Source organism: Electrophorus electricus, chromosome 26 (assembly GCF_013358815.1).
Source record: "Electrophorus electricus isolate fEleEle1 chromosome 26, fEleEle1.pri, whole genome shotgun sequence".
Classification (NCBI taxonomy): Eukaryota; Metazoa; Chordata; class Actinopteri; order Gymnotiformes; family Gymnotidae; genus Electrophorus; species Electrophorus electricus.
This window is the reverse complement of record NC_049560.1, coordinates 1,998,801-2,013,022: the sequence shown is the minus strand read 5'-3', so window position 1 is coordinate 2,013,022 and position 14,222 is coordinate 1,998,801. Positions and strand designations below refer to the sequence as shown.

Genomic DNA, 14,222 nt, shown 5'->3' with positions numbered 1-14,222 from the left:
TATTAATCAGATTTTTTCCTCCTCCCTCCAATACATGAACTTCAACAAAATGTTCAACAATAGAATCATAAATATTAAAGTGGGAGAGGGATTGGTTGAAGAGAGCTGTGTAGCCACTAGGCAGACAGCTGTATTCCACCACACATAACTACTCCATCTTTTCTTCATGCCCTGAAAAGCAGTGTATTCTCAAGATTCACAATCAAATAAAAGGCTGGCAGTTTGAACTCAAGCTTAAATCTCACATAAAGAGAGAGTGAGTGAGTGAGTGAGTGAGTGAGTGAGTGAGTGAGTGAGTGAGTGAGTGAGTGAGTGAGTGAGTGAGTGAGTGAGTGAGTGAGTGAGTGAGTGAGTGAGAGTGTGTGTGTGTGTGTGTGTGTGTGTGTGTGTGTGTGTGTGTGTGTGTGTGTGGCAGAGGGATGGTAGTGAAGCCCTGTGCGTTAGGTTGTGTCTTGGCATGCATGGTTCTCTACAGTGGGCCCCCAAAGGTGTTCCTTTCCACATTTTCATTGGTTAGGAAAATGGTGGAGTGCAATCGTTGGTCAGTTGACGGTGTGAATACTGTGTGAGGAATGAGAGACGGGCATTCTTCTTCAGGCATTGTTGAGTTCTGCATGGCCTGCCTCTACAGCCAAAGGACCTCATCAGCCCTGCTCCTTCCTTATAGCTGGTGAAGAGAGACTCACTGTATTAAGAGCAGGCTCCAATCAGAGAAGAAGCACGTCTGAATCCAAACGACCATAATCAAAAAAGTGCACAACAATAACTATATTGTTTTGCTGATAATATCGAGTGGAGTATCAGTGCTTACCTCATTACCATATCAAGTGCAATGTTTGTCTGGAGGGGAAATTTCTGCTTTTTGTGTCTACCGCTATAAATAATGATTAGTGGACTATCAACAGGCATGTGAGGCACACTATAACACTGCAGGACCCGTTTCCTACCAGATGTATATAAAACATGGGAAATGAGAATGTCTTTAGCCTATATAACTAAACTAAACTAAAAATATGAGCAATACAAAGTTCAGATACCTTTTTTCACTGTTGTTATTGAAATAATGAAACACTGAATGCAAACATAGTCTGAATATGTGTGTAGTCTGAATCACACAGACTATACAGATAATACAAACATTCGTTCAAGCACAACACAGGCAACACACATACAGACTACGGAAAAGGCCTCACTCAAAAGTCTGAAAGTAATAAAATAAAATAAAGTAAAATAAAATAAATGAACAAGATAATTCAAACCAGTCTATTCTTAGTTGTGAAGAATCCTGAAGTTTCCTTGCTTCTATGGTTCTTCCTTTGCCTTTGACTGTACTAGCATTTCAAAGATGAGCAAAATTTCTGCAAACACAACCATGTTTGAATGAACCTACACACAGAGAAAATTTTGCTAACATTAGCACAAGCGTTAACATTAGAATTAACCTGTAATACAAAGCACGATTCATCATGATTTATCAAACCGGCTAGAACACCTACTGAATAAAAAGGTGATTCAAGTTCAAACAAAGAACACCACAGCTTTAGCAATTTTGGAATCAACACCACTCAGTAGTGGTGCATTCCCAGGGGTTTTGAGCCCGATGAAAATATATCACATTGGGACCCACCATTTAATAATCAAATGATATTTAGGGCCCCTGTCAGTCACAGACCTTCAGAACCATTCTAACTTTCCCCCTTAATGGCACCCCTGTACGAGCCAGCAGGCTGCTTGGCATTTACTTCACCACTGTTTTATGGGTTACCAAGCATGTATTAAAACATGTAAACAGCTGAATGGTGGTGAATTCATTACAGTTCTGCTATGGTAAGAAAGCCAGCAAAGCTTGGGAGGCATAGGGCTGCTAGCCAGTGTGTTAATGAGCATGTCTCCGTGGTGGGCTTCACTTCCGTTTTGTCAGTGAAGTAGGAATGGCAATACATCAACGCCTGGATTTTCAGGCAATCGGCTTCTCTTTATCTTTAGAAGCTGATGCTACAAGGATTTGCCATGAGGTTTGAGAGAGTCTGTGTGTTTAATTAGCAAGGGCTACATAGTCACTAGTTTCTCTGGGTTTGATTGGTGGGGGCTGACTGAGAGTGGCAGAGAGAGGCCTCATTTGCATATTTTGGCTAATGAACAGCTGGTGTTGAAATGGCCTGTAGGGAGGGGATCAGGTAACATGCACACTGATCATTATGTGCTATTATACTACAGCAGGCCAGGAGTGACAGCCCAGTCTCTCTCTCTCTCACACACTCACACACACACACACACACACACACACACACACACACACACACACACACACACACACACACACACACACACTCAGACATAGTCAGAAGGGCGTATTGCTGCTTTTTCTCATTGTCTCTCACCAAGCCATGTGTTGTTGCTCTCCACTGTCATGTGCTATAGCAGAGAAGCACTGTCCTGGATTAGCCCTATATCGCAGGGACACGCAACACTACGTGGACGGCTTTCAAATATGTTAGAGAGCCCAGACCTCTCCCTCCCACTGTTTTGAACATAGCTTCACACACATCTTTTAATCCCCCTCCTCACTCTCTCGCTCTCACTTTCTCTCTCCTGAAAAGCAGACTCCCTCAGCGCAATCTAAAGGGAGCAATCTGAATCGAAGCTAGTCAGAACATTTGTCATTCCTCACAATCAAGAAGTGTCACAGCTCTATAATGTCAGACCAAATTGGAGGGCATCACTACACAGATCCTCACTGTTCCCTGAGCAGAGCAAGGTCTCCATCAGCATCAGATATCTTCAGGAGTTTTTTCTTGTCCCACTCTCCAACTCCTAGAATTCCACGGAAAAGTCATTAAAGAATGCTCAGAATGAGGTGCTGTAAAGGTTGCACTCTTTTGCATATCGCTGAATGTTGTTTATTGCACACGTTGCCACGTAGACGTGTGAGCGCGCACTCGCAGCCCTGTAACTGAATACATTTAAACAGATTAGTCGTAGCTGCGAGACAGTCCATTCATCCATGTTATTTCATGTGCAGCTGATTTTATAGAAGTAGGCTGACACCTTAGGGTAGGGTTGATTTTCACTGACTCATAAAAAAAAAGCCAAGATGTACAGATAGAATGAGAGAAGGATGGAATCAAGGAGTAACAGAGAAAATATAAGATTGCAGAGGGGGGCCGCTGGTGAGAAATGTGCAACAGAGAATTCTCTAGACTGGGCTTAAAAAATTCCGCTCATCATATTTACACAATAAATAAATTCCAATCCGCCCGCGTTTTTAATTGCAAATCCAGCTCCAAGGGAGCCCTCCCTGTACTTAGGAGGCCAGCCGTCTACCTACCTCAAGAAACCCTGGCACAGTCAATTATGGTAATGAATTGTCAATAAATATAAAAATTTAATATGGCCGGCTTGCGGTGAGTGGCAGCTAAGGACTTGCCTCCCAGACAAATTTGCTTCTGCTGCAGATATTAAGTGCACCTGAAAGGGGAGGGCTGGGCACGGTAGCCTGGGGGACCTCCAGGGGCCCCGCACACTCCCGTCTCCCCGGCCCCTGAGGGTCTGCACACTAGGGATGGAGAAACGTGCCGCTCCCCCCACCCCCCGTTCATTTTGATGTTGATTATCACACACACCCCATGCTGCTCACTGTCCCTGCTGTGCTGAGTTGTGTTGGATAGCACGCACACACATGCACACACACATGTTGCCACATGCACACATGCATGCACACACACACTCACATACACACAGACACAGAGTGCTAACAGTGCACAGGGCTGTGCTGACTGGCTGATTATTGGTTGGGTCAGGGTTGTGAGGTACAGGAGTAATATAGGCTTGGTCTGGACTAAAGGGCCCAAGATATTGGATATTCACATATGCAGTATTTATGCTGCAGGAGACGATGCTGTTCCCACTGAAAGGGTGGGATTCTGGACCAGCAAATCTGTTATTTTGTAGACTGGGAAATCAAATATTTTCCTTAAACAAACTACAGTGAAGAGAGAGAAGGAGTGAGAGAGAAAGAGAGTAGCCTATTATGCATTTCTATGTAATATAGAACATGCATTCAAATATGCTGCACAGGATTCTGGCAAGCAGGGACTGAGCACATCAGCCTGACGTCTGCTGAAAATGAATCTGAAGAATCAATACCCTTGATTTCACAGTCTGTGCCCTGCGAATACATGCAAAATGCATTTAAAGTTGTTCATAGAGAAATATATTTGGATGTCCTTTCCGTAAATAATGTGTGACAGGGACGCAGTGGCTGTGAGTGCAGTCTATGTGTTGTGGAGCTGTGTGTCAGGCTGCCCGTGGTGGGAATTTACAGAGCTCATCTGTGCCCTTTTGCCCCTCTCCTGCAGGTGGATTATGCCCTAATTGCCTCCCAAGCTGGGGCTACCCTCAACAACCTCCTGAGTCACGCACAGGAGCTGGTGAGCAAGCTGCGTTCCCTCCAGCTCGACCAGAGGGAGTTTGTCTGCCTCAAGTTCCTGGTGCTGTTCAGCCTGGGTGAGTACAGAGAAAAGGTCCAGGCCAGACGGGGGCCATACAAGGGCCGGACGGGGGCCAGATGTAGGTCAGATCCCAGCCGCCCACTTCCAAGGTTCTTCGGGGACCTTGGGATAATGCAGGAGGCGCCATCCGCCCTCGGCGGCGCTGGATGATAAGCGAGGAGCTGCACACTGCGGCTAGTTGTGTGCGTCTCTGCCCGCTGCCTTATACCCCCAGCTAACACCACCAATTTTGCGGCTAATATTTATGAGAAAAACAGGAAAAAACACTCCCTCAGCCTGTACCTCCCTCAACACTTATGTCTCGGGGGCTACTTTGTTTTAATCCTAAATGTTGTAGTATAATTATTTTTAAGATCCCTTGATTTTAGAAATCGCATGCAGTCGGTTTAGTAGAACACAAGGACATGGATTCTCCACATGACATTTTCTAAGGCCAAAGTTGTATCAGTTGTATTGGAATTAGAAAGTCAGGACTGAGTTCATCAATGACAGTCACTCCATTTCACCCTGCACTTCAACCCTTCTTTCAACAGCAACCCAAAGGGCATCAATTATCTGCCCTCTGAGTGCGCCATGTGTTCATCTGCAGCCTCTCCTAAGCTAGCCATCACACTTTAATGAAGCCATTGAAGTCAAGGTAACCATCTCAGCATAACCCAGGAAACATGCTGGTCTCAACCATCAAAGCCCAAACTAAGAAAAAAACAGGGCCCCATAAGAAAACACTTGAATATTAACACAGTCCATGCATGGCAACATCATTATCATATCAGTGTGCCTCCCCACTGCAGAAGGAGAAGAAACAGAATGGGAGGTATTGATACCTTCGGCCTCCGCCTCCGTCCCGTTGTCTTTTCCCCCTCCACTCCATGTTTGGGTGCCGTCAGATCACGGTGGCGTGCGGCCAGATCGCTTCCAGGCAGTTCCGCCGGGTCCCTCGCCGCAGCTTGAGAAGGTTCCTCACACCCCCCATGTCTGTGCCTAACAGAGGCCGAGAGGCTCCCATTGCTCCTCCGCCCACTGGGACTGGGGGCGTACGCCTGCCTTTGTTGTTGTTGTTGCGGCTGCTGCATGGCGGAGGTCTTAGCTGTTGGATGGGGGATGGGTCCCAGGCCTAAATAATTTGGCGGAAACATCATCCATAATGAAACACCCACCTGAGGGGAGTGTATCGCCGCAGGCGCTGGCCCATGCTAGCGGCGAGCGGCTAGCGACTAGTGACTAGCGGCTCATCTGTCTGACTGAAGGTGAACGAGAGATGAGGGACTGTGCTGATTAATATCATCCTGAGAAGGAGGCATCGGTGCCCACGTGTGCACAAGCTGATCCTTGCCAGATGCTATTAATGAGCCAATTAATTGGGAGCTAATGAAATGAAGTGCAAAAATACCTTAACATTTTATGGACACCTAAGGCAGCAATATAATATCCCTGCTCCCTGTCTTGATCTGTTTCATGTTGGATTAAGAGTATTTTAATGAGAACATCTCAGTGTGGCCCCTTCCCATAAGATCAGTGGTGAAACAGCAGCAAAGACTGTTCACCATATGACAGGTTTCTTATCTAAATATCTGTACTGAGTCACCAACAGAAGTCATTCAGCCTCTTTTTGTGAATCACAGCTGGAGAAGGTTCAGGTTCGTGTACACTCTTGTGTCTCCAACCCCCTGCAAACCTTTCTTCAGCCTCCAGGGCATGAATTCATTTGAGTGGCTCTTCTCGCCCAGTCTAAGCACAAGCTTTTACAAATGACACCTTTTAAAGGAAATCAAAGGCACATTTGCCAGGGTCTGACTTGTTGGTTCCTGCCGAATAGCACTAAACTGCCACTGCCCTCTGTCAGCCTTCTGGAAGGTCTGTGATCTGTCAATGTCTGGTCGCACGGGGCTCCGCGGGGGTGGGGGGTTGCTCATTTTAAAGGTAAGTGTCGATGAAGAGGAGGATTGACATGCCTTCATCCGCAAACAGCCACTTGTCTCCTCAGATGGGTCGAGGGTGTCGACGGGAGTGATGGCAGCTGACTTTGTGCTTGCTCCCATTGCATCTCTCTGGCCCAGCCTCCGTGAGGCCCAGTCGCTCAAGCCGATGGAGTGTGCTGAAGACTGAGGGCTTTATCGATGGGTTAATAATTGTGGCAGGAGCATTGATTTCCTGCACCTCAAGAGCGACTGAGTGATGCTCTGTTGGTAGTGATGTGGGGATTACTCGTCAGGGCTGTCGCCACAACGATGCATTGCCAAGGTGTCTGCTTTGGGAGTGTAAGGACATAGTAGAAAACAGTTATGTGCCTTCATCTTTACAAATGTACTATCTATGTGACTGATAAGAATACACTTGGTAACTAGAGTTCTGCTCTTGTGTGTTTGTGTGTGTGTGTCTGTGAGTGGCTAAAAGCAGTATAAGACCCTCTTTAAATGGGATGAGAGAAGGCTAAAGCAGCTACATGTCCACTAACAAAGGCCAACCACTGCCACACAGGCTGCAAAGAAAGGCAGCTCTGTCATGATTCATCAGGAGAAGGTGTGGCAAAGAAACACAGCTTCCCTAGGAGAAAGGATGTGTAGGCAGAGCTCCAGATAACAGCACCTCCCGAAAAGACAGACAAATTCACATTCACAACTATCAGAAAAATCTCACAAGTGATTTTGTACTGTAGTAACATACCTAGATTTACACTACAGGACTTTTCCTAGAATTGAACTGGTTTCCATGTTTTGAGAGGGAAAGTCTAAGAGAATATTTATAATAGCTTGTGAATAGTGTCTAAATAAACAGATCTTTAGATGTTTGCCATAGTTTCTTGGGAGAGATGTTCTCAATAAACTATGTCATGTAGAGCATTTCAAGGATAGTTGCAGTTTATAAACTCCTCTGAAAATCTACATTCTTGTACCAGGCATGTTTAGAATTCTCCTCAGTAGTGCTTACTATGGAAAATAATGAGCATCTAGCATTTTTTCTTTGGGGTTCTCCAGTAAGCCTCTGGACTGGTAGGCTTCTCCTGCCAAAGACTGTCATTACCTTGAGCTGTTCATTTAGAGAAAGAATTTTCTGCTTTTTCCTCTTTGAAGAAGGTAAAAAGAAAGTTCCCAGATAGGTATGGCCTAATTAAGCAATCTTTGCCTTATTTCCCTGGCTGGAATCGATGCATCAATCCTTCTGCAAAGGGGAAGAGAGATTGATAATGCATGCATGCTGCCTCATAACTGGCACAAATATTCATTTCCTGAAACAGACCAAATAATTTGGAAGTGGTCAGGATTGATTAAGATTTGAGGGCTGCAGTGGTTCAATATTTACGCCTCAGAGACCCCTGACTGGGGCCAAATAATGGGGCATAAAACTACTGCTATGTCTTAATTAAATGCAAGATAATAGGGGCAGGTTTTTCTTGTGAGCCAAGCAGTTTGACACTGACGGGCAGTAAGTCATTTGGAAGATGTGAGACCTAGGCCCAATCAATACACATATAAAGCAAGTTTATGTGTGTGTGTGTGTGTGTGTGTGTGTGTGTGTGTGTGTGTGTGTGTGTGTGTGTGTGTGTGTGTGTGTGTGTGTGTATTTCAGAGAGTGAGAGAGAGAGAAGCTGTACATGTGCCTACTTGGGGGGAAAAAAGGTTTATGGTGGAATCTGAGGGTAGAAAGTCAAGCTTATATTTATTTCCCATGATTTGTGACAATATGCAGCAGACCTTGCGCTGATCTGACGTCCGTGTTCTTGCGCTCTCTCTGCAAGTATTCATTGTTTTGGACAAACACATTCATTTGGATAGCACGCAAACATGGAAGAGCCTCCAATCAGTTCTGAGTGTTCTGATATTTTACAAATCACGAGAGGAGGCTCTAGTGGTCCTCGGCAATGACCCTAATATTCAGCACTTGCTGGTTTTGCTCACTGTCCCTACATTACAGATGGCAGAAATGAACAGCCTAACCCGGGCAGACGGGTGAGAGGCTCTCCGCCACACGCCACCTTTATTAGTAGCCCTAAGAGGCTTTCAGGCTTTATCAAGCTTTAAAAGCTGCAGAAGCTCCCCAGCCCACTACACGGAGCAGTAGTGCCGGCTGTGGTCATTAAAGGCATGGAGGCTGGCTAAACAGTGCCACTTTCCCTTTAACCCCACTGACTTGTGCCACACTTTGAGCATGCTCACCATATTCCTCTCACCGATTTCCACATGTCACATAGCCCATATTCATTATTGTTGTAATCTACATTCATTACATCCTGAGCTTTCTCCTATTTTTGTTCTGTGTCAATGACTTCACATTAGACTGTTTTCTTTAAATAGCAAATATATTTAAACCTGATTACATGTTTGTGCTGTTATCCAGTAGGTCTACAAACATCCCAAATAAGAAGTGTAGACATGTCTACCTTAGGGCTTTGGGCTTAAATATAGGGAGTGTAGATAAATGAGAATGTTTGTTTGGGAACTGGAACTCCAGTCTGTGTTTAAGGCATTTTGTAACAGTTAAACAAGTCAGGAGCTGGTCAGGTCAGGAGCTGCCCACTTTTAAATACAGCTATTCGCGTGTCCTCCACCTGCGGTCCACCCCAGTGTTGATTTCACTAGATGCCTTCCTTTGTAAAATGCACATCTATACTGGCATTTCAAACTATACATCTTTTATTTCTATACAGTATACAATACAGCAATAGTGATACTCTTCAACAACTGATACTAGCTGTCTTGACCTTTCTTCTCAGCAGATTGGTAACTGGGTACAATCTGTTGTTCCCATGGGAATACAGTAAGACACTGTTTACTTCAGCTCTCCAGGTTTTGTAGTTGCCTTACAGACTATGCTGCAGTAAGTGCTTAACAGGTCACTACTCACAAAACTTTCACAAAAGGCACACTTCTTCCCCAGATGATGCGATTTAGAATAGACTCAACGAGGTGTATGTGTCAGCCCTCTCCAGCTCTGCCCCGCTCCTCCACACCCTTATTACAAGCTGTCAGTTTATTATAAAACATTAGAAAAGCAGAGGGACACTTGCAGTTACTGTCTTATCGATCTGGGTGGGGTACATTCTGTGATTTAGCACCCGGCCTTCTCATCTCTCCACATTCTCGGGCTCCTATTAAGCCCTGTGCTTTCCTTTGGCTATTGATGTATCAACATTAACAGTTACAAGCGACTACAGAAAATCAATGGGCAACTTTTATTAGCGGCTGCATACCACGCGGCTGACCCGCATCTGGGCTGCTTAGCCAGCCAGACCGCCCCCGCGACCTGCTCCACACGTCAGCCGCTTCCTAACTGATACCTGCACTGGAAAAATCAATCACAGGAGCTCCGACGTGTTTTCTGCTTTTGCACATCGTTGCGCCGCTGCCGATCACTTTCCTCCCCCCTTTTAAAAAAGAAAACCTCCCAGCCGAGCTGCATTCCAAAACAACATCAATAATTTGGATGGTGTCCAATTCTGCATTTCATTCCATTTCTCTGCAGGTCATCCTTAACGGCCATATGGTCCTCCAGTCGCATGCGCCGTTGAAGTTTAAGCATTGTGTAGGTGCGTTTTACACAGAGGAAATTTGAAATGAAAATAAAGCGTGGATCCTGTCCATCACCTGAACTGGGATGGAATCGCTTGAAGAGGGGGAGCTAAAGAGGAGCCGTGGTGAAAGCCAAGCGCCCTTAAACATTCATGAGAGCCGTGCTCCGGCCCACACAAACATACCCGAGCCTTTTGTTTCCTCCCACAATCAATGGGCAGAAGTTTATTATTCGCATTCACTACAGCACTTTGTGTTTTCCATCCGTTGTTGATGTTTTCGCCTGCGTGTGCGTGGAGTTTTGTTAGTTTGTTTTCTTTTACATGTGGGTGGCAGCTGATGGAGGTTTTGCGCAGCTCATGGACGGCAGTGCTCTGTAATGCTAATCTCGCTGGCATGGGAGCCGCATAGCCAACTCCACCAGATCAGCCCCAGCCAATTAAAAAGCATGTCTTCAGGAGGGCTTCCCCAGGCCCACTTCTCTGGGGCTGTGGGCGAAGATCCCGGTTGCCGTAGGGAGAGCTCTATCGATCAGGTGGCTGCCAGTATTTAAACACTGCGCTCAAACACAGATAAGCATGTTACACAAGCGCTCAGCGCAGCCCTCCGCCAACCCCCCCCCCCCCCACCCCCCACCCCCCCCCCGGGCATTTGACTTGTCATTTCTCAATCGATCCCATAGAAAGATTACTGTGCCATGGTTGTCCATAAAAAGCTCCCCCAGTCTCACAAGAAGAAAAAGCATGCAGCAGCAGTTCCTAGCCCTGGGGAAGCAGGTCAAGCATACACTGACCACACAGCTGAGCAGATGAGACCATTTGCAGTGATCCATGCATTTACAAATGATTATTCATCTGGTCAGCTGTTTGCTTGAAAACTGTATCTTTGCAGATTAAAAGAATCTGCTGTATAGACACAGTATGCTCTCTAAAGGAAAGTAGTGTTACAACAGTAGGGTTAGCCTCCTTAACCAATATCCTAAGGCTTTGAATATTAGTGAACTACAGTAAAGACTAGGATGCTTGAATTATTATGTGCAGCTGTGTAGTGTCTAGCCTGCCTGGTCTCACATTGGTTTACAAAACTGAATAAGATATTCTACATAGTCCATTAATTTAAAAGCCAACACCATTTTTACTGAAAAAGTAATGTAAAGAAAAAGTAACTAGAAATACTGTGAGATCACAATTGCATAGCTGTAATTTTTATACGACATTTTGACGTGAAACCACCAAAATCTGAAAGGTGCTGAATGCATTCATCTCGTTGCTGCCGCTAGTACAAGACATCACAAAGTGATTTTTGCCTTCACACACAGAGATCGCCTCACAGTGGAGTCCTGGCCCGATCCCAGGCCTGTGAAACCAGAGCCGGCTCTTCGACACATGGCCCAAACAAGCCGACAGGTGCTATAGCACCCGCCTCTTGGCCTTCCCTGGCCCCTCCCCCATGTGAGCAGCCACACTGCTGTTTATTTAAAGCAACAAAGCTTTGGAATGCTTGCACTGTCTTGCCACTGGAAAAAATGCAACATCATCAGGTCTTCCTGTAACGTTAAACCGGGAGCCCGGGTCCAGCAAGTGCCATATGGGGCGGGGGGGTCATTGGAGGGCTTACTCTTTAGAGACGCTTATAAAAATAAGTGGTCATTCAAATATCAGCTCAGCCTAGCACAGGCTAGTGGGAGGCGGCTCATAAGAACGGAAGGCATTCAGAAAGGTCGAGCTGAGGTGTGTGCCTCTGGTAAGGCTCCTGTTGGAATGTGGTTTTAGTGCATGCACACCCACCTGCCATTGCTCTTTTAGAAACGACCATTCCTATTCACACGGAATGCCACTCCAAGTATGGATAACACACTGACACTAAATTAATTATGCAATTAAACCTAGTAAATACTTTGTTTTACAAATTCATGATGAACCTATATATGTCAAAACAAACAATATGACATGCACTGGGTGAAATAAGTATTGAACAAGTCATCAGTTTTTTAAATAAATATATTTCTAAAGGTGCTATTGACATGAAATTCTCACCCAATGTCTGTAACAACCCATCCAATCCAGACAAAGAAATCCATGCAAAGAAATCAAACCATAGATGTCCATAAATTATGTGTAATAATGAGAAATGACACAGGGAAAAAGTATTGAACACATGAAGAAAGAGAGGTACAAAAATACATGGAATGACACCAGCTGAAATCTGTCAGTAAATAGAAAGCAATCCTGCCACTTAGTGCAAATTAATATCAACTGGTTCAACTGATAGCCTATAAAAAGGTGTCTCATTACCAAGGTTCCACACAATAAACATCTCATATTGGGTAGAACCTGTGAGCTCTCTCAAGACCTTTGAAACCTTATTGTTGCAAAACATACTGATGGCATTGGTTACAGAAGAATTTCTAAACTACTGAAGATTCCAGTGAGCACTATTCTGGCCATAATCCAGAAGTGGAAAGAACATCATTGCACCATAAACCGGCCATGACCAGGTGTTCTCTGCAAGATTTCAGACAGAGGAGTGAAAAGAAATGATCAGAAGAGTTGTCCAAAAGCCAAGGACCACCTGTGGAGAGCTACAGAAAGACCTGGAATCAGCAGGTACAATTGTTTCAAAGAAAACAATAAGTAATGCATTCAACCTCCATGGCCTGTATGTACGCTCACCTTGCAAGACTCCATTACTGAAGAAAAAGCATGTTGAAGCATGTTTAAACTTTGCTCAATAACATTTAGACAAGCCTGTGAAATACTGGGAGAATATAGTCTGGTCAGATGAGACCAAAATTGAACTCTTTGGATGCCATAATACACACCATGTTTGGAGGTCAAAAGGCACTGTATATCACCCCAAAAACAGTGAAGTTTGGAGGTGGGAACATCAAGGTTTGGGGCTGTTTTTCAGCACTGACGGCACTGACACGCTTCATATAATTGAAGGAAGGATGAATGGGCAAATTTACCGAGACATTCTTGATAAAAATCTGCTGCCATCTACCAGGACGATGAAGATGAAACGAGGGTGGACATTTCAGCAAGACAATGATCCCAACCACACAGCCAAGGAAATTCTCCACTGGATTCAGAGAAAGAAAATAAAGCTGCTAGAATGGCCCAGCCAACCACCTGACCTGAACCCAACTGAACATCTATGGAAGGAACTAAAGCTCAGAGTTCATAGAAGGAGCCCATGGAACCTTCAGGATTTGAAGAGTGTTTATATGGAAGAATGGGCCAAAAATCACACCTGAGCAATGCATGCCACTAGTTTCTCCACACAGGAGACGTCTTGAAGCTGCCATCACCAACAAAGGCTATTGTAAGAAGTATTAAATAAATTTCAGAAAGCGTGTTCAATACTTTTTCCCTGTGTCATTTCTCATTATTACACATAATTTATAGACATCTATGGTTTGATTTCTTTGCATGTGTGGATTGGGTGGGTTGTTACCAACATCTGGTGAGAATTGCATGTCAATAGCACCTTTAGAAATACATTTACTTAGAAAATTGGTGACATGTTCAATACTTATTTCACCGACCGCATATGTGCTATGAAATATTGTTTTGTCTATTGTCTCTCATTGTTGTACAGTACTTTGGATTAACTGCAGTTGTAGAAATATGGTCTAGAAAATAAATGTTACTTAACAATATGTAACTTAATTTTTATGCCTATTGGCCTTTGTTTTCAGTACCGAATGGCAGTTTTAGTTTTGAAAATTTTATTTCTTAAATATGTTACAATCTCATTTTTAAACCATTTACCTAATTACTGCTGTTTTGTGTTTAGTTCCCATTTGGAGAGTTTGCTAATTGGTTTACATTCTGTTGGCACCTAATAATCATCCAGTACAGCTGTGCATGCAACTAGTACTCTCTCAGTAACACTATGCCAATTTTGCCAGTTGAGAAAAGGAAAATAATTGATAACCAGGACTCTGGCTTCTCTTGTTGAGCTTTCAGGGCTTTGATACACTGTAGTAAATGAAAAGTGTGCTGAATTAATTATGCATATTGTGTAATTTCTCATATCTAATATGTAATGTCACCTGTGGCATTCTGTGTCGTAATAAGGAAGTTAGATGTCATTTTCCTCCTATTAACAGATTTGCAGAAAACGTACAGTCTGCAGCAACATAAATTAGCCTAGCTTTGACAGGCATCTTACAAACATGTCAGGCTATATTACTCATGAG

General features: G+C 44.3%; 1 protein-coding gene across 1 annotated transcript in view; it reads left to right on the top strand.

Annotated features, from left to right (window-relative positions):
• nr5a2 (nuclear receptor subfamily 5, group A, member 2) overlaps positions 1-14,222 on the top strand; it is a 45,576-nt gene that overhangs the window by 23,061 nt on the left and 8,293 nt on the right. Inside the window, exon 6 of the mRNA XM_027023982.2 lies at positions 4,359-4,506. Within this exon, the coding sequence (XP_026879783.1) occupies positions 4,359-4,506 (148 nt within the window). The remainder of the gene's footprint in view (positions 1-4,358; positions 4,507-14,222) is intronic.